A 25,507-nucleotide genomic window follows, 5' to 3' on the forward strand; every position below is an offset into this window, starting at 1 on the left:
CTAAGCTTGAAGTTTTTTTACATAGTTTGTACCCTTAAGAGGAGGTTCAATAAAGGACAGTCCTCCTAATATGTAATGAATATCAACAAGTTCTGGCTTTTTGTACTCAAGAGGGAGTAGAAATTTGAGGGAATATGTGTCATTCAGCCCTCAACCATGCACATAAGAGACAGACAACTACAATATATCAGAGTGCTTTTAACTTTCTGTTTACTGCAGGAATTTTGCTTATTTTAGCTTCAAACAATAAAATTTTATGGACTAAAATTTTCTGAATTGTAACAAATAATAAAAAGGGATCTGTTATATTTATGGCACACTGGTGCTGGTTTTCAGGTACAGTGGTTAGCTAAGGAAGTTCAGTGATGGTGATGCCTGAATGGTTTTAGATCTGTTCTGCAGGTTGTGTTTACTAACACAGCACATATACACCATGAATGTGTAATAAGCCCGCAGCATGTAAATCTGCCAGGAAGAGTGAAAGTAACAAATTGTGGCCAATGACTGGAAAGAATGACAGAGATAATGATGATGAAAAGAAATACTAGATAATTAGATAATAAATTAGTACTATTAGATTGAGAAGCAATAGAAATCACAATTTTTGCCTTCATTGATTTCTCTAATTTTTGGTAGCAATTACAAGAAGTGAATCTCCTAGATGTTCATTAACATTTACTGCTAAATTTTTCTAATTTGTTCATTGATTTTGTTTGTCCTAACTTTGTCCAGAGTAATAGAAAAAAGTGAAATGATGTGTAAGTCAGTAGCTTTCTTCTAACTGTGTGATAGCTAGCCATTTGAGGTGTCTGGAATACAGAAAGGCATTTTAGATAAAGATGACAATCCTGAAACAGAGCTCTGTCAATTTATCCAGAGGCAGCATAAAAGAAGAGGAGGCAGAAGCACTGTCTTATCTCTTTTCCAGCTTTGTGGTAGAATCTAGGGATTGTTCAGAGGATCTGCTGAAAAAACAGTTTGAGAGGTAAAAGAAGGCCTAAGAAAGGGCAATTATGGGAAACATATGGATGACCAGATGGTTGATGGGAATGGAAAATTCATCTTAGAGGGGCAATACCATTCACTAAATCAGCAGGAAATATGTGAGATATGTGGTAAAATGAAAGTGTTAGTAGTGTGATGTCCCATGCATATGGACAACCAGGATCATCAAGTCTGCTTATCATTCTTCTTTCCCTCTTCAGTGCAGTAATGCAAACTAGTCAAATCTATGTGCTTCACAAATTAAATCAATCATTTTATCCAGTGAGCATGAAATAAGATATTTAATCTCAAAGAGCTGCTCTGGGAGCTTTTCAGCAGTTTACCAGACTTGTAGAGCAGAAGGTTTGGTTATTCAGTCCCTTGCAGTGGATCCGTGTGTTTTGCAGAAATCCTATGCTAATGGAGTGGCCCATGTCAACAAGGAGAAGTTGTTAGAGCTGCCAGTACATCAGAGCTAGGAGGAACCCTAGAGCTGCACAAAGACAGTGTTTCAAGCAGATCTAAGTTCTTGTAAATCCCTTTGTTGAATGGAGTTCAACAACCACATTTCTTCCCAGCTGTATGTGCATCAGAAGAGTAAACTATAAGTGTTCATGGATGTGCAGTGGTTTTGTTGCAGTGTCTTTGTTTTCCCTACTGTCTCATTCTTCTTATTTCCATATAGGTTTAGGTGCTGTAACTTTGATTTCAGAATTTAAAAGAAAAAAAAGGGGGGGGGGGGTGTAAAATGTAGAGAATGCAGTATTTTTGTGAAAGGAAACAGTCTGATTTCTCAGAATTTAGTACAGAGGAACAGTATGAACTGATAATAAGAGAAAATGTGGATTTCTTTGCATCTCTTAGAAGTACACAGTGTAAGATGGTCTTTCTTATATTTTTTACTGCTGTTCTGAGGCTGGCTGGCCAAGCATGAAGTTACACAGGGCAGGGCTTGCATTCCCAAGTGTTGTGGCTCTGAGGCAGTGCTGGCTGGAGTGGGGAGGAGGACGTAGCAGAGCCCAGTGCTGGAGACCCAGGATTAGAAAGCAGAGTATAGGTGTCGAGTGGGTGGTGGGAGGATGGGGAGACTGCAGCAAGGTGTTGGGTGTTTCTCTGTAGTGGAGTCAAAGATGGGAACTAAAGTAATAATGGTGGTAAGACCAGAATGTATTCATTTATCAAATTGAGTATTTGCATCGTCTAGAAGCTTCCCAGCCTTTTCCCCCATGTTGTTTAGTACAGGTGCCATTTTAATTTTTTTAATGATTGGAAGCATTTATTTTAAAAATATTTTGAGTTTTGAAGTGATAAAGACTGATGCTTTAGAGATAAAACAAATGTGAACTAATTAAATTTTCTTCAGGAGTTTGCTTTCAAACATTCTTCTATTGCCTGCTGTGTTTCTGAATTTGGTCAGAGAAAGCCTTTTATGAACTTAATCTGGTTGCTTTTATTTCATACTCGCAGGCATGTAGGTTAACATACATTCATATTAAATTAATCTGAATTTTGTTCAGTGTTCTGAGGTCTTCATATTTTGTTTGTCTCTCACTGCATGGTTGCCTTCCTAATTAATTTATTATCAGACTGCTCCTTTTTAAAATTGGAATCTCATGAAATTTCTAATTTGCTTGTTTTTCATCTTTTGACACTTGCTGTAGAAATTTTAGCACTTTTCCAATTTGATTAAACTTTAAAAACTTTCTTAACCTTTTAATGTAGTTCTCTTTTTATGGCAGTTTCTAATTATAAACTCAAAAATAGCTTACAATATTAAATGCTTTGTCAGAAGCTACTGTGTGATTCATCAGCTTCCTTTAAGGTAAAAAGCCCTAGTTTTTCTCTTAAGTTCATTGACTTGTTTGTGGATTTGGACCACAAAGAAGCTAATATAAGCAGTTTCCTCGCCTAAATAAAGAAAAATAATGTATTTTAAACTCATCACTTTTTAATATGGATACCTTAATGACATCTTAATATTTTTTTTAAATATGCTTCTTACTTATTCTTTGAGTATGTCTTGGTTATTTAGAAAGTAGTTCTTCAAATTCCATTAGTTTAAAATAGAGGAAAGTAATTAATTTTTAAGTTTTGTAATGAAATTGCATTTTTGCAATGCATCTTGTTTGTCTTAATTGGGAGAGAGCAAAAAGTAGTTACTTCCCTGTTATTCCTAAGATGTGAAGGCTTTTAGCTCTTTTTCTCTATTGAAGGAACCTGCTCTTAAAATAGCTCTAAAGGCTGTCTTTGCCACATAAGTTTCCCCATCACAATAATGAAGTCTCGGAATTTGCTATCTGTATGTGCTGCTGTCTTTATATAACGTAAATCTGAATGTTATTTCCACATTTTGCAGAATGTGTGTCGTAGGTACATGCTTCCATTTGCAGGTTGCGTGACTGCAGCTGAAAGATTGGATTACTTGCTGAGGGCCTTGTAAAGATGTTTCCCACACTTTCAGTGTTGGATAATAGGTTTCACTGGAGGAGGGCAGCATAAAATTAGAATGGCAGCATAAAATTAGAATGGCTTTATCCACTGACAGCTCACAACGCCTTCACAGATGTGATGGGGACGTTTGCAGTGTCGGGGTGAGCTGCAGACAGTGTCAGTGATCTCAGGTGCCTGAAGGAGTCTGGGGAAGGGGGACATCTGGAGTGTCCCACCTGTAGTGTCCTGGTACAAAGTGGGTTACAGATGCTTTTCCTGCTGACTCTGCTTTCTCCTTTCAATCCAGTGGCTTGCCTCCTTCAAAGTGTGCACATCCAAATTGTGCTCTCCTTTCCTTGCAATCTTGATTTCAAGCTACCAACTGCCATAGCTTTGAATCCTGAGCAAACCATGTCACATTGGCATTCAGGAGTTTCCTTAAATCAATCTTGTCACCCTGGAGCAAGAACTGAAAATGTGGGAACTGGTTACAGTAGTTATTTCTGACTTCAATGGCAGCTATTAAGATTTGGAGAATCTAATTTCTGTAGTGTCTGACTGTATTTTCAGCTGAATTTCTTCACAGTTCAAGGTCATGCTGTGCCTGTTCTTTGCTGTTGTGGCTGATGTGTGGTAGACAGAGAGATATTTTTACCTGGGCATATTTTGGTAGCTGTGAAATTGGGGGTATTTGTTTGAACATTTTGACCCAAATAGATGTAAAATATTACCAATAAGTTAAAATTTAAGGGAGACAAAATTAAATAGTATTGTTCAAATTTACCAAGGTTTTTCGTGCATTTACCTACTTGGTAATCCTTTGTGTGATATTAATATGGTTTTTCTACCTTAAAGTCAGGAAGAAACATCTTGCAGAAAGTTGGCCCCTGCTTATGCACTCTGTTATAGTTTGGAATTAATTTTACCCCTCTACCATAAAGCAATGCAAACTAATAGATCTGTCTTTTGTTTTGCAGTTTGGGAATACGTGCTACTGCAATTCGGTTCTCCAGGCACTTTATTTTTGTCGACCATTTCGAGACAAAGTCTTAGCATACAAGAGTCAGCCAAGAAAAAAAGAGAATCTCCTTACATGCTTAGCAGATCTCTTCCACAGTATAGCCACCCAGAAGAAAAAAGTTGGAGTAATACCTCCCAAGAAATTTATAACAAGATTACGAAAAGAAAATGGTAACTTTTTTTTCTTTTTCTTGTGTAATAAATGCAGCAATTATGATTTAATTCTGAAGTTTACGTAGTGGAATACCTATATATTTGTTACACATAGAAAGTGTTCTTGGTGCTGTAGTATAAACAAGAGGTGGCCCCAGGATAAGGGTGTAACCCTGGAGCAGTTTTGAGAGAGAATCCTTGTGTCTCTCTGTCCCCTCATGTAGAGCTAAAGTGTATTGTCATATTGTCACTGGCTGCTTATGAAATTTCTTGCTAGTTTTGTTTCTCTGTGAGTTTTAAATTTGTAATCAAAATTCGCTGTAAGACCTTTGTTTTAAAAAAATACTTTTTGAATGGAGGAATCAGTCTCCCAGATTGAATGTGTAGAAAGACTTGTCCATAAAAATCTAGCTTAAAACCCCCCACCATTTTTAAATTGATTTAGAATTTATGCAATATGCAATTTGACCTACTTTTTAAAGAATTAATTAATTTTAAAACCACTAAGTAGTTTTGGCAAATTGTTTTTTAAATGTCATTGTTATCCTAAATTTCAAGCGATTTCTAGGGATTTTTCACATTTCTTGTTTCTTCTCTGCAGGGCTAATTGGTCAGAATGTTTTAGTAAATGATTTGATGTTAAAATAGAAATGAAGCCTTCTAATCTACTACTCAGTTTGGATGCATTTTTATAAAACTACAACTTTTTTTTCCCTTAAGAAGTAATTACTGTATTTAAATAAACTGTTTGATGTACTGTACTTAACACTGCTGCGATAGATATGTTCACACTATTGCAATCTTTCCAAGGCTATGAATGGAGACTTAAAAAACATTTAAATGGTATGATGACTATCTCTGTCGTAAAAACAAGAAATAAAATATTATAATGACATTCCTAGTTTGACATGGCTGTTCCAGCAAATGCACACCGTGAGTTGTAATGTTATTGTTAAAAAAAAAGCTCTTGGGTGCGGTACTTGCCTGTGCAGCATAGGAAACTCAAATTCCCTTCTTTGGCACTTCTACTCAAGTAAGTGTGCTTGTGTTTGATACAGGTGCAGAAACAGTTCATTATAACAAATGCAGAGAATCATTCAGATGGAAAGCAGAAAGCAAACCACAGGAGCTATTAAGTTCATTTTAGAAAGTGTTCTTTGTAATGTGTAATTATGTCACGCCGCTAAAATTCTGCACAGGGCAAGGCAGTTGGAAAACCTTCAGTAGAGAAGTCACATATGGAAGTTCAACCCTTGTTTTCTTTTTGGGTCTCTTTTAATGATGATACTCTCACCTTTTGTACAAATAAATAGCTACATTCAGGCTGCAATTACATGGGTATCATATATGCTATTACGTACTTATTGTGAAGGTATATAATTTTGAGCCTTAAAGAAGTTTAAGAATCGGGTAGGTGTGCAACACCAATCTAGAGTGTCTTCCAGTTTGTATCCAGCTATAACTGATAACTGAGGACGTAGTTTTAACGTATTCCAGACTACAAAGCTGCTGCTCCATCTTTTATTTTCAATGTCTGAATACAACATGCATGTATTATACATCTCTGAACTGGAGAGGAGCCTTTCACAAGGGTGTGTAGTGACAGGACAAGGGGAATGACTTTAAAACTGAAAGAGGGCAAGTTTAGATTAGGTATTAGGACGAAATTCATGCTGTGAGTGTGGTGAGGCACTGGAACAGGTTGCCCAGAGACGCTGTGGATGCCTCATCTCTGGAAGTGTCCAAGGCCAGGTTGGATGGGGCTTTGTGTAACCTGGCCTCGTTGGAAGGTGGCCCTGTCCGGAGCAGGGGGGTTGGAACTCAATTATCAATTCTGTGTTTCTCTATTAATGACCTTAAAGTTTAATTGGCTGGGAAGCAGCTGCTGTCTTGAAGTCAGCTCAAGGTATACTGTTAATATTTGCACGAAGTTCTTCTAATTGTAAAATGAGCAAGCTGTTGTAGTTTTCATTTTGCTGTAATTAATGCTAATTACTGACTGGGCACATAGCCCTGAGAGGCCTGTGATACTACACTGTGAAGAACCTCTGAAGTCTTTTATCTCAAGAGACTTGTAGCTCTTGTTCTGCCTTGATTTACTTGATCAAATAAAGACCTTGCAGTTGGCTAGATTGAATTTACTCGTCTCAAAAATACTGTAGTAGTTCATTAAGTAAACTACATGGTTCATACTCTTGCCTGACCTATTGCACTACTTAACCTCTCCAAATTACCTAGATTAGCATCAGGATTTCCCTACTTAGCTAATAACCCTGGACTTTTTTCCATTTCTGTTTACTTCTGCGTGCCATCAGGTAAGTGACAGTAAAGCTGCCATGGAGTCCCTGTGTGCATTTCAAAACTTGAGCTTCACTGAGTATCTTTTTCATTCATCTTTCCACTCCTGTACTGAAGACATGTCTCTTAGAACATTCTTGGACTGCCAGCAAAGTGAAGTACTTGCACAATAAAAGACTTGTATGATATTAGCTGGGGATATAGAATGCTTTTTAAATAGGCAGGTACATTTCCTCTTAGCAGTTCCTGGTCAGACAGAAAAGAAGTAATTATTAAATCCGTGTTATCCCAGACATTGACCTAAGCTTGGCAGAGATACCATAGCCCCTGTAGGAGATGCAGTGTCATCTGGAGGCTGGACAGGATGACCCATACAAGTTCAGGTGGCACTCCACGTACACCTGTGTTTAGGCAGTTGAATTGTGCCCTGGTTTTCTTGCAGTCTTCTGGTAATTTCCAGTGATTTCTGCCAATGCAAGCTGACTTGCTGTCCCCTCTCCCCACCCCGTTTTTTTGACTTAGTTTATCAAGTAGGCATTTTGGGTTGGTGTTGTATTGCCATGAATGATTCAAGATGTGAAATAAAGGACTGGTTTGGAAATATGACACTCTTAAATTAAAACTTACCTGTAGTACAGCACTAACCAATCAATTGCAACACCTTCTGCTTTATCTGGCAGAACTTTTTGATAACTACATGCAGCAGGATGCGCACGAGTTCCTGAACTATCTGTTAAATACCATTGCGGACATCTTGCAAGAGGAAAGAAAACAAGAGAAGCAGAACGGGCGCCTGCCTAATGGCAACGTGGACACTGAGAACAACAGCCCGCCAGACCCCACCTGGGTGCACGAAATCTTTCAGGGAACATTAACTAATGAAACCAGATGTCTTACCTGTGAAACTGTAAGTCTTCATGTGAACTCTGCCGTGTTTCCGAACGGCATGCTTCACGATTCATTTATCCCAGCAGCCCGACAGATTAGATTAGTTTCTTTCTTTAGTGATCTTATATTTGTGGGGATATTTGCAGTTTTTCCTTCTTAGTGAGAACATTCTAGCAGCTGGTGCATGAATTGTAGGAAAAGACACGTGTTCAATATTAGGAAAATTCCCAGTTGGATTTTTTTTGTCAGTGTGATCATAATCACCTTCAAAGTTTAGAGCAGAAAATTCTAAAGTGATGCATTCTTAAACAAAATAAAAATCTGTAATTTGAGGGTTGTGAGGTTCTTCTCAAATTTAATGTCTTAATGACTGAATGTCATGCTTAGTGATACATCCCATAAGTAAGTATTGTCAATCAGTTTCCATGGATTCCTAGTTTTTAAATTTAAAGCCATTGAAATCAAGATGGTTGGCTTTTGGCACTAGGATAGTAGACTGGGATTCTCAAAAAACATACCTGCACATTCACAAAAAGTAATCCTTTCCTAAATGTCTGTCCAGGGGAATTCTTCTAGTACTACACCCTGAAAAATAAACTCTTTCTCTGAGTATGCTATACAAAAATATTCTTTGAGAAGTTCTACAATAAGAGATAGAATGTATTTCCTAAAAACTTAAAATTGAATTTTACCAGCTTGAGAAAGAGTAAAAGCAGCACAGTTTGAAAATTACAGTAATTCTGTCATCTCTATTCCTTAGAGATTGTAAAAAAGCTAAATGACTGTGCTTCTATTTTCTTTAACTGAATTAGGTAATGCAGATATGTCAGCATGACATTGGAAAGGAGGAATTCATCAAATCTGTATATTTCACATGCAATTTCTCAGTCTTCTAGAAATACCCACCTCTTTTATTTCAAAGAAAGAGCTTCATAATGTCATGTATAATGTAACTGCAGACTATGAGTTATTTAGGTGGTGATTCCAAGTTACCACATTTTCTTTTCTGGCAGATTTCCCCTCCCTAATAAGTATTTCTTGTCAGCTGTCAGTTGCTTCTCTTCTAGTTCTTGAACTGGTTGTTGTTTTTTTTTCTTGAAACATGAGTTTAGCTTAAGTCTTTTGACACAACTGACATCATTGCCTTTCCTCACTGTGGCATAATGGATTGCTGCTGTCAGGATTTTGATCTAGGTACCGTCCTTAATGCAATTTTAAAACACTGATATGCTCTTTGCTGGCATATTTTATTAGGTATCAGGCCTGTCACAATTCTGAGAATTCTACTAACACTGCTCAGGTTTTTTTTTCCTATTAGCTATTGCTAATAGAAATATTCAGCTATTGCTGAACAAGATGATAATCAAAGTAATCTGGAAACTATTTTATCAGTTTCTGTCTTTTTAGTATATCAGCTTGTGTCTAAAACACAGTGATCTGAAAATGAGCACTTAGAAACACATTTGGGCACATTAATAGGTAATATCACTGTGAAAAGTGTTTTATTTTCAAATATAGTGAGTATATATGATTGGTTTTATGTTTATTAGAAGCTGTTGGCATTTAGATTATTTCTGTGTTTAGAAATATAAATTAAAATGTCAGGAGTACTTGGAAATAGCTCATGTAGAAGATGAATTACTGCTTCTTAATGACACGACAATAGCCCTAGTATATTTTTTAATTTAAATTGGAAATTTATTGCATATGTAAATATATAAAGCATAACATATATCTTTGCTCAAAGTGACAATGGTTATCTTCTAACTGGACTAGCCTACTCAATGTTCCTAAAATGAGCAAAATATTTATTCTAATTTTAGTTGTCCTGGTTATGGAAAAGAGCATCTTTCCAGGATACGCTGTTTCATTAGCCCGTCTTAACGATAAAAACTGAACTGGCTCAAGATGTATCCTCAGTCTAAGTATGAACAGTGGAGTATAAGGAACATAGATATGATGCTTTAACAAAGATTTGTGTTGTGAATCAAGCCACAGTCTTAAATGAATATGTTACAAAAAGGATTGTAAGTTGCCTTTACATGCTTTAATGTGATTCCTCTTTGTAATGCTTTCACCCTTCCTCGACAGAGGCAGAATGATGAAGTGAATGTAAATTTTATGGCTAATTTATAGAAATTATCTAGAAGTTAATTGGTTTTACCTATTTCTCTCACAGTTTAAGGAAGAATAACAGTAAATCAGAAAATAATGTAATTGGCTTCATTAAGATTAAATTTCAACATCTAAATGTGGCCAGTACTTCTACAGAGAAATATAGGAAATTGTCAAAACCACCATATCAATCTCCAGGTGATGGTCTTGCTCTTGGGTTCAAATGACTCTACAAGGCATACAATTCTTTGGCTCAATCCTGCTTTGGACTGAGAGAAGGCAATAAGGAAAATCTCAGTGTCCTCTCTTTCATGAGTACTATAGAACCTTTAACTCTGTCTGATTTTCATTTCTCTTTTTTTTAAAACCAAAATAAGTCGCACATTTTGTTTCAGCTTCTTTAAAAACTGCTTTCTGTCTTAGAACACATGGGAGTCTGTAGCTGAAAGAGCTCTTTGCCAGTGCGCAGATTCGCATTGCCAGTGAAATTCCCAGCTGTAAGAAATAATGGATTCTGTGAGTGTCAGCCTTCTGAGCTTTCTGTTCTGCACAGCTTTGGTCATCAGAGTACAGCTGAGCTGTGTGGGTGCAGGTGATGTCCTTGACGTGAGAACAGCACACCATCCTCTTCAGCCAGAGCACTGGAACATCCAAATTCCTCACTATTACTCAGATGTTCCTGTTAGGAGCACTCAGACAGCTTTTTGAACACATCAGGGCTCGATTCTGCAGGTGATGAGGTTTTCTGATCATGCCCATCTTTTTTTCATTCTACAGATGATTGAAGAACATAGCATTGGTGGTCGTAGTCTAAGAAGCTCAGTGATGTTTATTTGAAACAGAACCTTTACAGGAGGGGGGACTCGTAAGACTGCAGAGTGGCTTTTAATTTTTTTTTTTTTTAATTTAAACTTTATGAGTTGATGTTAGAAAAATCTGTTCAAATACTAAGGCTCGAAGAATCTCAAAAATTAGGGAAAGCAATTAATGAACTACCAACATAAATGGAAAAAAATCAACCTGGCTGTTCTTGCAATAAGGCCTTTAATGGTTCCTCATGATCTTAAGTGCACAATGGACTGGCTAGCTGGAGTGTGGTTTTTTAAGGCCATATTGTCACAGAGAATGGAAATTGTCCTTTTGTGAACTTCTGATTTCAATACCAATCTCTTTTTAACCAAGTACAACACATCCCTTCCCTCCTCTCCATATCCTCTCTGCCCTTACAGCTTCTGCGTGGGATAAAGCTGCCTGTGAAATCTGTATTGTTTTGCAGAATTTTCTTTGATTAGACCAAAGGAGGAAGAATTATCTAATTGCGTGTCTGAATAACACTGATCACATGACTCCCTAATTCCAGCTGTCCTAGCTGAAGACTGCAGCAGCAGAGTATTTTCTAGAACTGATTTTTTTTTTCCTGAGCCATTCTTAATCCTCAGTTATAAGGACTTCCACCAGTCATTAGAGTCATAGAGAGTAATAAAGAAAAAAAGTAAGGTCTGATAATCCCAAGAGTGATTGGCAATGGGATATTTTGAAGAATTGTCCACACAACTAAACCATAGTACATCCCTGGATTCAGGAAATGGTGCAGCACACTGAAGATGCAGGTGGCTTTTTTCTTCCCATTCTAAACATTTTGAAAGATTTCCATATGTGTTCTGTCATCTCTCTGAAAGTGAGCATCTGAATATTGCAGTAGAAATGATTTGTACTGACATAGTGGCGTTTTTTTACATGCACACTTAACTCTTGGAAAGACTAGGTACAGAACAATGGGAGCCCAGTCCTCTCACAGAAGCTTTCAACTTAAGTTTCATGAGTTTTTGGACTTGCCTTATGGTATTAATTCGCAAAAATACTTGTCTTGACCACCTGCTTTTTTCTTTTTTTCTCCAAGTATGCTGCCCTTAGGAGCTGTGTGTTTCTCATCTCTTGATTATCAGAGAGCAACTTTACTTTTTTTTTTTTAATCCTGAGTTGAATTTCCAAAAGGAACATACATCTCATATGTTTAAAAGATCAACTTACATTACTTCTCCTGTAGCCATTTCACTTTTCCTGCTTTCAGTCAAGAAACTGCAGCCAGATATATTTTCTAAAAGCCTTTACTTTTGTATCTAGGCAGAGGATATTCTCATGAGTGTCATTGAGTATCTTTAGATACAGAGAGGAGACACTAGCAGTCAAAAGATTCCACATTACTGTTTTCTAAAACTTCAGTGATATAGTTGGTTTTCAGGGCAGCTGTGGCTTTTTTCATCATTTGTCAGGATTTGTGGTGGAATTTACTTTCTGCTTCTAGAATATTCTGTTTCACTTGTTATTCTTACATTTTTTTGAGAATTGGCTACTATTCTGCCTCTATCAGACCAAGCCCCAAGTTCTCATTTGCCAAATTTACTGTCTTCTGTTCCTTTAAGAGTATGAATCTAACCAGGAAGAAGCTTCAAAATATTCGTGCTGTTTATTAGGTTCATTATGGCATGCAAATACATAACTTTCAGTTCAAGGGAGTCAGAGGAGAGGAACAGAAGTGAAAGCGCTCAGCAGAAGATTCTGTTCTTTTGAAAAATGTGACGTGTAGAAGAAGCTTGGCATTAATATTGTTGATCTGAAATCACAGCGTAATGACAGCTAGCATTATCTACACCCAGAGATTCAGACACACTGCCCCATTCCTGAGCAAAATCAGAAACTATAGCAAATCTCTGAAATAGAAAGGCCACTTGCAAAAATTTCTAAAAGGATGTTATAGGGTAAAAGATGCATTCTGTCAATAAAAGTGGTACTGAAAAACAGAGGTAAACTAGTATAATTTGTTTTAACTATGTTCTGTTGGTTCTTTTCATGCAAGGTAAGCAGCAAGGATGAAGACTTCTTAGACCTTTCAGTTGATGTGGAGCAGAATACTTCAATCACTCACTGTTTAAGGTAGACACACAAATCCGAATTTTTGAAATTTGCCTTCACCTGTTGCCCAGAAAGCAGGAAGTAAAACTAAAAGCTGACAGTTCTATCTTATGTAGATACAGGTGTATAAAGTTATGTTCATATGGTACATTTATGTGGCTATTTCATATAAAAAGCTAGCATTTACAGCTTTCTTTTTTTGCCCAGGGGTTTCAGCAACACAGAAACTCTGTGCAGTGAATACAAGTATTACTGTGAAGAATGTCGCAGTAAGCAAGAAGCACATAAAAGGTATATCCCACTTAGGGAAGGAGAAAAACAACCCATGCTTTTAATGAAAATACTCTGGTATTTCCTTTCATGTGCATGTGTCAAGGAGAGAACACCCTTTTCCCCTTAATTTTTCTACTCTTCTTCCACTTAAAAGTAACTTGCCTGCATTCCTCTTGCAAGAATTCAATGTGTCTATTTCCATGAGTAATGAGAATCCATGTAATGCATTTAGGGACTCCTTTGATCATCATTTATTTTACAGATGAGAAAAGGAAGGGTCTTAAGGCCAAAAATAAGTTAAAAAGCCAAGTTAAAACAAAATGTCAGTGACTAATCAAAGATAATAAGCAATGTTGAAAAGTCATTGATTGCATGTGACTTTTTAAACTTAGTTTTGTTTTGAAGATAAAATAATTTTTCCATTTGCTGAAAGAATCATTTTGATAGCACTTTTTGTAACTATTGTTGTTAGCTGGGTTTCTGATTTCTTAAAACTGTTTAATTAGTTGTGCTAAACTGCTTCACAGTGCTCCTGAAAATCATCAGAAGCTCTGTGGAAGCCTGAAAATCACTATGTTTAAAAACAATTCTTGTCTGCCTAATAATTCTTCTAGTCTTGTTTACACCTTTGAAAAAACCTGTCATTTTGTGTACTGTGTGGTTATTTATTATCTGAGAAAGTGTTTGGCTGAAGGAGTGGGAACTCTGACATGCTCTACTGGTTATACCACTGCTGCTGGTTATTTGGTTTACCACAGATTGCACAAACAGCTTTTGCATATCTCATCTGCCAGGTCTGCCTTCACACGTTGCCTAAGCTTACTAATTGGTGTCTGGTAGAGGTTGTGAATCCAGGCCTGGCCTGTTGTTTTCTGTTGTCTGAGCTCTTTTTCTGTGTGGGAGGTAATGTGATCCCTGGCCAATATCAACTGGGTTGACATAAACCTGTACTGCAGGCACTTCTGTATTAGCAAAACACAGCTTTGATTGTTTATACTTTGGGTTTCACGTAGGGCTGAAGTTCAGTTTCACTGCAGTCACATTTTTCTTCCATCTCTATAAAACAGTTTGTCTGTGATGGGGTCTTCTCAGCTAGCAAAGATGGTGTACCAGATTTCTTCACCATTGAAAGAGCTCCTAATATCAAACACAGTTACATTATAAGGAGAGGACTTAGTTTTGAAAACAGAGCAGAAACTATAGCTACAACATAATAAAAACATAACTCTCCCTAAAAATAGTTCCTTCTGTCATCTTTCTGCCCTTCTCCAGCTGTTTTCATTTCCTAGTTCCCATGTGGGCAGGTGAGTTATCAAGGAATTTTTCCCTAGTCCCCTACCTTTTGAAAAAGCGTTGTCTTTTACAAATTTCCTGACATTCTCAAAGTACGGTCTTAATAGACATGTCTGAAACCTGGCCTGTATTGCAGAGACTTTTGAGCTGCCTTTTGGGGCTGAAAGCAGTTTGAAAAACTCAGCACTGTGCTGATCTAAGGCACTTGGCTGTGCCAAGAAGCAGAGCACTCTGGTTTGGTTGTTCTGCTAGGATGGGCAAATTCCTTGCCCAGAGATTTGGAAGTCTGTATTTGCTGCCAGGCCAGCTAGGATTGGCTGAGAAGGGTTCATAGGCACTGATGTGAAATCTCAATACCCCATGCTAGGGAAACGGGCTAGTGAGCCCTCAGTAAAACTAGGTCACTTTCTGGCTTTGACTGCCGTAAAACATTGCTGCAGCATTTGTACAAAATTATTGTGCTAGAGCACAGCCTTATCTTGTTTGGGTAGCAGGAGGTAGGTGGATAACAGTGGGCTGTTTGTGTCCCTTGGAAATTCTAAATGAATGGCTTGGAAACGAGTGGCTAGGTAAACTTGGAGTAATACTTCTGTGACAAAGTGGTGTAACAAAGCTCATTTTGAAAAGCTTGTTTGACTTGGCTGGTGTACTGGGAAATTCAGCTGGAACAGGACCTCTGAAACAACTATTGCAATACCTGCATTGTGTATCAAGTGGAATCTAGGTTTTGCTTTTGGAAGCTCTAGAAAGCTCTGGGTAAATATACTTAAAAATTTAATTCTGTGCTATGTGATCTTTATGTCTAAATTAGTATGTGAGTTCATCATGGCTGTTTTTATATATTGTATCTTCTTTTTTTAAGCACATTTTCAGTTCTCTCATTTGTTAAAAATCTCCCTTTAGCAGCACAGCTAAACTATTTTTAAACAGCTGATTATTTTGGTTTCTTTTAATGTAATGCAAAGATTTTTAAAGACTTCAGTAGAACAGGTTTCTTGTTTGTTGATATCAGCTGAATGTTTTGGATGAATATTGGAAATACTGCTGGTTTTTTGGTTTTGTTCCTTTTTTCAGGATGAAAGTAAAAAAGCTGCCTATGATTCTAGCTCTCCATTTGAAGAGATTTAAATACATGGATCAGCTGCATCGATACACAAAACTCTCTTATAGAGTAGTTTTCCCTTTAGAGCTTCGTTTGTTTAACACCTCAGGAGATGCCACCAATCCTGACAGAATGTATGACCTTGTTGCTGTGGTAGTTCATTGTGGAAGGTAATAACTCTCTTTCAGGCAAGGGATTTTGTATAAGCGTAACTGTGTTTAAAAGAACAACACAAAGCATCCAGTATCATATGAATCAATGGCATTTAAAGACCCCCTTAAAATAAAAGCTTTTTAGGAAAAAAAGTGTCGTGGGGAGAAACTACCAGTCCTGGCAGAAATTACAGCTTTGTTACTGTGACAGATCATTGTGAAAAGTAATAACTGTATTTCACATTAAAAATCTTTTTATGAACTTAACTATGTTAAAAAAAAAACAAAAACCAAAACAAAAAAAAAACAAACCACGAAGTGCAGAGTATCATGTAACAATAATAACATTTAAAAACATTTTCTGAGAAAAAAGCTTTCTTTGGAAGGAAAGCATTCTAGAACAATTACTGTATAAAGCATTTCCTTTAGGGTGTGGGTTTTTTTTCTTAAGGCTTGAGTAACATTTTCTGAAATATATCCATATATTATGAATTTTGTTGATTACTTTGTTTCATCGCCTTCAAAATAGGACTGTTAGATTCGTATTTGATTTTGCTATACTCTACAAGCAAGGCTTAAAATCATGTTGTTCTACAAACTGCTTATTGGGTAGATAAAAGCCCCAAAGGTGAAAATTACAATTTGACATCTAAAATCACAGAATAATTTATATTGTGAGGTCAAATATTTAAATCTCAAAGCAGGGTAACTTTGACATTAGATTAGGTTGCACAGGTCCCAGTTTCATAACTAGGAATGCTGATTTCACGTCCTCTTTTGGCAATTTGTTCCAGTTACTCAGTGTTCTCACAGTGAGTAAAGAGTAGAGCTAAGATAAATAGATCTCAAATTGGAAAATTCTGGAAAATAAGCCTTTGTGCCATAGCTTTCTGGGGACACTCTTTTTCTGGATTTTAAGGGAAATTCTTTCTGGCCATTCTGTCCTCTTCTGACCATTTCTGCCTCCTTCATTGAAGCTGCACTCTTGGGGACTTCTCTATTCTCAGAGCCATGGCATGAGATGACCCCTGTTTTCATGGTGTAGGTGATCTGGTACTCAGACATGTCCCTCAGGGATGGGAGCCTTCCCTCCCTGATCCAGGCACAAAAACTGCATGAGTGCTGTTAGCCACTTAGGGCAGCTCCAGAGCTGCTCTCACTCAGTTTTTCACTTTCAGTTGTAAGGCTCTTTCAGAAACTGTACTGTTTGCTTACTTGAAACCTGATGACAAGTAAGACACACTTAAAGTTTTGCTGGGTTGTTTTTTTCTGTCACAGTTGCGGTGAAATTTCTTGTCTGCCGTAACTGAAGAGGCTGAGCGTTGTTACAGTTTTGACTGGGAGCCTCCTCATTGCTGAGCTCATGAGACTCCTAAACTGCCAGTTTACTTCAGTTTTTGTTTACAGTGGACCAGATAAAGACATTCATGACTGAGACTGTAGATGAGCTGCAGTTCTACAGCCCTTTTTCTTTCTGAAGATCAGAAAAAGTTTGGGATCTGTTCTGTCTCTATGAAATACCAGAATGCTTTCTTGATTTCACTTCTCTGTCTCTGTTTAAGATTTCATTTATATTTTCAACACCTGTGCTGCTTATTCCTCATTTGAAATTATAATCCTTTATTTAGCACAATAAATAAGGCCACATTATGAAAATGATGTAAGTAGAGAGTAATAAAGAAGACACATCCAAACAGATATTGTAGTGGTAGCCATTTTAATTACTGTTAAGTATTGCTTTTCTACAAGAAAAAACAATTAAATGGAATGCATTTCCACATATATGTGTGTTATTGTTTATGTTTTTTCCTAATTTTATTTTGCAGTGGCCCTAACAGAGGACATTATATTGCAATAGTGAAGAGTCATGATTTTTGGTTGCTTTTTGATGATGATATTGTTGAGGTAAGCCCAACCAGAGCACATGCACCGCCCTTGTGGATATGTTTATTTAAAGTAGAATGACAGAAATGAAAAGAGGCTTCATCTCCAGTCTAAATGAGCAATAATTGTGTGTGCAGAGCTGTGCCTTACAGTCTGACTGTACAACACTTTGAATTGCATTTCGGTTTTTATACTTAAAGAAGCTCCTTTTTTGATGACCACTGTCTTTCACCATTGTTTAATAAGCTATTCTGTGGCCAGAAGACAAATAATGATACAGATAAATTGGGTTTTTAGCTTACAATACACAGGAATTTGTGCATACTTACAACAATATTTAAAAATTTATGTGTAAGACATACATAGCTGCTCTCCTCTGTGCCGGTGATGGCTGAGGGGAAGCTGAAACACAAGTTTAAGACTTATTTGGATTTTACTATTTTACATAACTATATGAAAGTTAATTTGGTTTGACAGTAATTTTTAGAGTGGAACTTAATTTTATGTGTATATTATGCAAGATATTCCTACTTTAATTTTTTGTGGTTTTATGTACAGAAAATAGATGCACAAGCTATTGAAGAATTCTACGGGTTGACATCAGACATCTCAAAGAACTCTGAGTCTGGTTACATCCTCTTCTATCAGTCTCGAGACTGAGAGGGAGCTGTAGTGAAGAGAGATTTTTGTGTCTCACATCTTCTCTATCCTGGAATGGAGCAAGCACTGAAGAGCAGGAGAGCAGGGAGCTGTAGGGGCAATAGCACAGTTTGCACACAACTAAGTAAAGAGTTTGGGGTTCCTAAAACTTTTGTATCTTTTTCATTTTATTTGCTCAGGTATCATGCTGACTACACATCTCCACTGCATCCCATAAGCAAAAAGAGAGATACCAGCCACTCTTGCAGGAGCTTTCCTTTGGGGAATACCATCTCTGTGGTCCTAGTTCAGAGCCCATTGAAGCCTTTCATGGACTTCAGTGGCCTTTGAATCAGGTTCTCACTGCACTGCCAGCCTGGTGCAGTTAGGAGCGTTAGAAATCTGTATTTTATACAGACTTTGTGTATAGCAGGTAAAGGATTCTCTGTGGAGTTAGTTTCCTATGCTTAAGTTTGAAAGAATGAGGTTTGGAGGGTTAACATATAAGCAAGAAATTATGTCTGGGCCCAACTCAATTGCCTTCTTGATGGAAGTGGTTTAACTGAAGGTGTAAACTGGTGTCAGGGAGGCAAGGATGCTTTGCTTCTGTGGAGAAGCTTACATTATTTATAATGTGTGATCGGGAACAATCAGTCAAGATTATGGCTTTTAATCTCCGTATGGGGAAAGATTTGGTTTGCAATAGTTTATTTCTATTTATAAATTATTGTAGCTTAGGATCTTGTGTATTGTCCTTTATTCTAACAAGTATTGGAAATTATATATTAATTTGAATTAAAACTAATCATGTTTAAATGTTAAAGGAGAGTCAATACAAATTACAAAAACAACAACTACAATATCTGAAAAAACTTAGTAACACAGAAGAGATTTCCTTCTGGAGGAACTGGTGTCTAACCAAGGTACTTTAATTAAATTAGGATAGACTCTTCATTAATGGGTGAAAAAAAGTGATCTAACTATTATATAAGAAGACTTAAATCATCTTTTATATAATAGGAAATGGTGATGCAGTGATGGTATACTGGTCTTTGTAGTTCTTTGATGATTTGTTAATGGTTCATACTCTAGGCAAATTAGAATGATTTGGATCGAAGTAAACAATTTTAAGAATATTATTTCCTCTCCTAAAAGCACATCAGCTTCCATTAAACATTAAATTATGCCTGAGTAATAAGAAGAAATAGGTTTGGAATTTCATGAGACTGAAGATACCACATTCCTGCAAAAGTAATAATATTTAAGTCCTGTATAGTGGAAATTTTTGAAACTAAGCAGTTTACCTTGCTTTAGGTATGAAACAGCATTAAGAATTAAATCTTGACAAAACACCTGATCTGTAAGAAATGTGAACTATTTGACATTCTTCACTTAGGAGTACGTTGTCTGACAGTAGCTGAATGTAATTTCTGGAAGGTCATTGGATGTGCATTCCAGATTGTGGCAATCAGGTCTTGGATGTCCTTGTCGCTCCCTTGTCAGCTAGTGATTTTTACATTACTGTAATTTTCTAAGGTTATTTTATTGATACTGTTACAACTTTTAAAAAGAATGTCTCCTGTCTGCTGCTATAACTGACTATTTACTTACCTGTATCTTTTAGCTCAGGAAATGACTTCACCTATTCACTCAGTTGAACAAATCTTTAACAGGGTCACTAAATAAGTTGGGCTATTGAGCAACTGTCATACTGTAACAAATCGCTTTTGTAAGACGCAGAGTTTCTAATGTCTTGGTTTGGCTAGAATTCTTTTTTAGAAGATTATGTATCATGATTAAACTACCAGCATTGTAAAGTAAAGCCTAAATATTGTGGGAGATGCAGAAAAAGATGGTTGGATTTTTCTGAAAGGATTCAGATAATGTTAAAACTCCTTTTTGGCTTTCAGTAGAAAAAGGGTTAAAGGGGTAAATCAGTTGGATAATGGTGCATGTTAGAAGGATGAAGTCCTTTGCATACTAAAGGTACAGAATTGCAAAACAACTGTCATATTACCTTTTGTTAATTTGGTCTTTTTTTTCCTCCTTTTTTTTCTTTTTTTTTCTTTTGTTTTAATGTAGTTAAAAGCTGAGGCTAGTTGATAAATGTTTTATACCGTAGCAAAATTTAAAACATTTCTTTTGTTTTACTGGTTTTACTCCTGCTCTGTATTTTTATAAGATACTGACTTTTATTTTGTATAAGGGTTTTGAGATAGTATTCCAAATTATATAGTTCATTTTTCTTTTAGCGCAGCTGAAATAATTGTTAAGTTCTTAATTAAACTGATGTCAGAAACTGCAACTTTAAAAAAAATTAAAAGAGACAGAAATATGAAATATAACTGATTGGCATGTAAAACATTATAGGATTTTTTTCTTGACTGTAATACAGTGAGGAGTGTGGGAAAGTTATCAGTTGTTGTAAATGGTGGAATTCATTTGCTGTGTAACTATGTAAATGTCAATTGGGATTACAGTCCCTTATTTTGTATATTGGAGCAAAAAAACTTCTATTAAATAAAGTATGTTCTCTAAAGATACATACTGTATCCTTTGTGGAGCCCAGATGGTCAGTCAGCTGCCTTTTGTGCTTTACAGTGTTTTTAAACAAAAAACCTATCTGGAACTTCCTGTATTAAGCCAAGTGCCCTGAGCCCTGGGGGAGAAGTGGTTTAAATATGCTGCATTAAGGAAATCATTGGGTGGCAGCCATGGTTTGGGTGGTGTACTTCTCTAGGAGGAGTTTTTTGGTAAATCCTTGGATTCTGGGGTAGAAGAGAAGGGAGTTTTAAATACTGTTCTTCCTGGACTTCTCCCTTAAAAAAAAATTTGTACCTTGCCACAAAATACGAGTCCAGGTTACCCAAGGGATTTCTGGGATTGTTGCCTTGTGGGAGGGAAAACAGAAGGAGAGAAAAATAGGAGTGTTTACAGCACTAATGTGGGAGAGAGACTGACAAAGGACCAGAGTGCAGCATCAGAAGTACAAGCTGCAGCTGGTTACAGTATCTGTGTATGATCTGGGATCCTTCTTCACTTGGAGTCCACTCTTCTTTATCCCCCACTACAGTCTGTGACATCTGCATAGGAGTGTCAGATTAACATAAGATCCACAGATCTTTATCCTTCTGGAGCAGCAGCTTGGAGCTGGGTAGGACATCAGGGCTTCTTCCCCGTGTCTGTCTCAGTGCTTCCACAAGTACTATTGCATATGCTCTGTTTGGATCATGTACAGATGAGAGTCTGTGTTGGTTGGTTACTCTCTTTTGTGGTGATGTTTGTGAAGTTTAAAACCTGAAGTATCTGAAGCTTCTAGTTACTTTCCTAATTCCCTTACTGAAATTGAAGGAACATTATCTTGTGCTATTTGGTCTGGTTTCTCAACTGTAGGTGTAAGATGATCACGTTTAGTCTGTCTTATTATTAGGCTCATCCTTGTAACTAAATGAAATTTTGAAATGTGTAATCTTCAGTTACTTCAGAATTTATTTAGCTTTTTTTCTTCATACCTTTTCCTACAGGAATTTCCACTTGTCCTTATCAGAAAGACCCTAAATACATGCATTTATGTCATAAACTCCTCCTAACTTCCCTTGTAACCTTTCTAACTCTTAGACTGTTGATTCAAAATCAGTAGTTAGCATACAAAACCTCCACAACATGGATTATAAACGAACAGGGATGAATTCTCTTACACACAAAGCTTTGTCTACTTATATGCACAAAAAGGTGACATCTTTTTTTCTGTTTAACTGCTGACTTTGTTCAGTGACAGAATTCAGCTTGGTCTGAAAGATGGAGAGTGGGGCTTTGACAAAGTGTTGGAAATGCATCAGCCACTGAGGATGCCAAAAAGGGTTTGTGGTGGTTGGTTGGTTTGGATTTGTGGGTTTTTTGTTTTCATTTTGTCATGGTTTGGGTTTTTAAAAGTTGTCTGAGAGCAGTTTCTTGAAATTGTATTCATAGATGAAACCACCTTTTCAGTTAGCTTTATCTCTAAGAGAAGAAAACATTTCAGTACATGTTAATTATCTGTGGGCTGTAGAATTACACTGAAGATACTTTTGTGACTTTTCTAAAAGTTTAAACAATCCAGGTATGGATTGTTTTTTTCCAAAGAGTGGCTTTACTGTGGGAAGATTTCTACTTTTCCACCCACATTTGTCTGGGTTGATCTTAAGTTTGTGTATCTTAGAAGTTCAGGGCTTTTTTCCCCTCTTGACAATGCAGTATGCACTATTTATGGTTTTGGTCTTGTAAGGCTTCAAAGTCCTCCAGCCTCTCACAGCATAACATATGTGTAATACCTTAGTCTCTTTAGCTGTGAGCCTCCAAGTACTCAATTGTTACTGAATTGATATTCTACGTAATCAAGGGTGGTTCACTTTGCAGCAGCTTTGCTACTGATGGATTGCTATAAATGAACTGTGCAAATCAACTACCATGCAAACAAACACAGGCTTCATCTCTTAAATACAGAGATCCCTGAAATCCATTGTTTCCAGTTTTAGTGATAGAGTGTGGTGAGGCAGTAATGAACTTCCTTTGGTCTCTGTTGAAGTATGTTCTTTGGGTAACTTCTATAAGAATGTGTTGGATATATAAGGAAGATTGTAGATATCACCAGTTTTGAAATGAACTGAGTAGTATCTTTGAGTTTCTTAACAAAAATACAAATAAATTCTATTCTTTCTTTCTCTGTAGTGGCTTGTGATTGCTGCCTGCATAAGAGATTGTGAGGGCTCAGAGAAGAGCAAGGTACTTTTTACCCAGGTCTTTGTTACGGAATCTATGTTGGCATCATTAGGGAGCCTTAATTACACAGGGCTCATCAGTCGTGTCCTTGATCTGCATTCCACAGGTTATATAATGCAGGAGAGAGAATGCACAGCAGGAATCTGTCTGGGAATAAAGAGAAGTAGCTTTAAAATTATTTACTAACACAATAGATATGAAAGCAGCATTCCCCCAAAAGACAAAATACTGTATTTAGTGCAGATTCCTGGTATTCAGAGAGTTTAGGGGGTACTCAAAACATCCTGCCATTCTAGGTTTTTTCATGCCTTTGTGTGTGTGTTTAATTTGTTATTTCAATCTATTTGAAATTTCTGTCTGTACACAGATTTTTAGGTTGATATGATTGTATTAATGAGTGCTCCTCCAGAAACAATTTATGCGTATATGTGAGTCACATGGAGTGTAATCTTTTAGTGGTCTGATCTACAAAGATTTTCTGACTCTTCGCTTAGGACCCCTTTGTGTATTTTCTGTAACTGATTTTAGAAAAAAAAGTACTGAAGATCTCAAAATATTTTATTAGCAAGTTGTATTATTGAGTGATTCAATATCCAGGGATGCCTCTGCTCTCGAGCCTCAGCTGAATTTGAGTGTCATCACATGATAACACAGCTTGGTGTATATCAGCTGCTCTGAGGTGCATTGTTATGGTATTTCAACTCTGTTTCCTGGGTGTTGCTTCATTGCAGTGGCTGCTGTGATCGGCTCTCATGGGATGTGCTAACAACATTCAGCTTGAGTTGCCTATTTCCATGCTTGCACATTTATTTGGCTTTCTGGAGGCTCATTATCCCAATATTATGTCACATCAGTCTTCTCTGCATCTTCCACGTCAAGGAAGATTGCCGACACACAGCCTCAGACAATATTTGGTAAATTACTGAGTTGTATGTCACAGATGAAAATATCTGATGATTTCTGTTTTCTAAATTGTCATGTCTCTGTGGTGAAAATACTCTTCAATATAAAAAAAAATTGGAATCATGGGATTGAACAAGTGCAGCCTTGGTGCACCCTTTTCCTCCTCTTTTTAAGGAGGCTATGAAAGGCATGCAGTGTTTCTCCCTAAGGCTGCTACATAATCAGAAAGGTATTTAAAAAATGAAATCTTTGTTTTGCAGCAGATGCCTTTTAGATTATTTTTGAGTTTGTTTGGAGTACCATGTGATGGCATGGCAGTGTTACATGGGGGTCTGTCAGAAGCAGGTTATGAGAAGACCTGTTAGGAGCTAGATGCCAGAGAGGTCTCGCTTTAATTGCTAATCCCAGTGCAGTCTAACAGGACCCAAATTTTGCAGAGCAACCACCAAGAACCTTCTTTTCTTTCTTTTTTTTTTTTTTTTTTTTTTTTTTTAAATTCTGGTAACTTTTCCTGAATTGGAGAGTACTAAAGGGAGATACTACAGGTTGAGATCCAGAAGTGTGTTCCACATACATATCCCAACACCAGTTAGCCTCTTTTTTCCCATATTTTGCATGTAGAATAACTCATAATTTACCAAAGGAGAAGAGAGACAAAAATTACTATAGTTCCTAAGCTGTCTTTTGTCTTTATTCATTACAGGATTGTGTGCAAGGTAATATATAATGGGGGGGCGCGGGGCCGGCCCGCCCCGGAATGTTGAAAAATAACTTTGCCATTTTATAAAGTAGAATGCATGATAGTTTTGCGCTTCAGTGAGTAAAGAAAATTTTCGAAGAATACAAAGCAGTGAAAGGCTGCTTTTTGGACAAATTTGGTAAATTTAAAAAATAATCACATACTGAAAGCTTGTTAATAAGGATTAGAGTGAGATGAAAAAAGCCCCAGAGCCTTGAAATCTCTGAAAACAGTGACAGCCCACCAGGCTGGCTGATGGGGCAGTCTGTATTACACCAGTTATTGACCTGCACTGTCAGCATGCGTGTCCAAAACGTGGCATCTCCTGGTGCTTGTGTTGCACATTGGATACCTCTACACACGTCAGAAGACACAGCTGTCTGTTCAGCTGAAAACTTCCGTAAGTTTTACCTGGGATGATAATGACAGTACAGCAATATTTGTCTCTAAGTGCACAAATGCCAACTTCTATTTTGGAAACTGAGAAGGAAGAATGTGAGAACACAACTGCCAAGTGTCCGCCTCACAAAAAGATAAATCTTGGGTTTATATGGGGATGCTGAGTCCTGAGTAATCCAGTCCCACTTCAGTGTTTTCCATCAAGAAAATGTGTTTCAAGCAGCTGCCACAAATCTCAGGAGGAGACTTGGCCTGCCTGCCACTTGTCCTGTGGTATTCTAGTGTTGCAGCCACCTACATGAAGTGTGATAAAAATTCCATCTTATAAAACACTCCTTGCAAAATTAGTGGTGAGACCGGGTAGAAGGCTGCATAAGCTGGTCCCCTGCTCTTCCTCTTGTGTGCAACAGGCACAGCAGCTTCAAGGGCTTAGCATATGCGCGGTGGTTTTCATAGTCAAGACATCTTGTTCTAACTTGCTCTGTTTGGCAGTTTTTAACTGAGGGGCACTTTAACATCTGCTTGTGGCGATAATCTTATTAAACCATGATCCGACTCCAATTT

General features: G+C 37.1%; 1 protein-coding gene across 2 annotated transcripts in view; it reads left to right on the plus strand.

The window, feature by feature from the left end:
* USP12 (ubiquitin specific peptidase 12) overlaps positions 1-20,687 on the plus strand; it is a 32,832-nt gene extending 12,145 nt beyond the window's left edge. The window contains exons 3-9 of one of the 2 annotated variants that reach the window (XM_042014083.1): positions 4,392-4,605; positions 7,566-7,792; positions 12,746-12,822; positions 13,009-13,092; positions 15,442-15,639; positions 17,448-17,526; positions 18,064-20,687. In XM_042014083.1, coding sequence (XP_041870017.1) covers positions 4,392-4,605; positions 7,566-7,792; positions 12,746-12,822; positions 13,009-13,092; positions 15,442-15,639; positions 17,448-17,526; positions 18,064-18,165 — 981 coding nt within the window. In that variant the 3' untranslated portion in view covers positions 18,166-20,687. The remainder of the gene's footprint in view (positions 1-4,391; positions 4,606-7,565; positions 7,793-12,745; positions 12,823-13,008; positions 13,093-15,441; positions 15,640-17,447; positions 17,527-18,063) is intronic. The other variant, XM_042014084.1, reaches the window with a different exon arrangement.
* Positions 20,688-25,507: the final 4,820 nt, after the last annotated feature.

The sequence above is a fragment of the Corvus kubaryi genome, unplaced genomic scaffold (genome assembly GCF_017639235.1).
Source record: "Corvus kubaryi isolate FWS band 111438036 unplaced genomic scaffold, C.kubaryi_AGA036_p1.0 split1-65, whole genome shotgun sequence".
NCBI classification, from domain to species: Eukaryota; Metazoa; Chordata; class Aves; order Passeriformes; family Corvidae; genus Corvus; species Corvus kubaryi.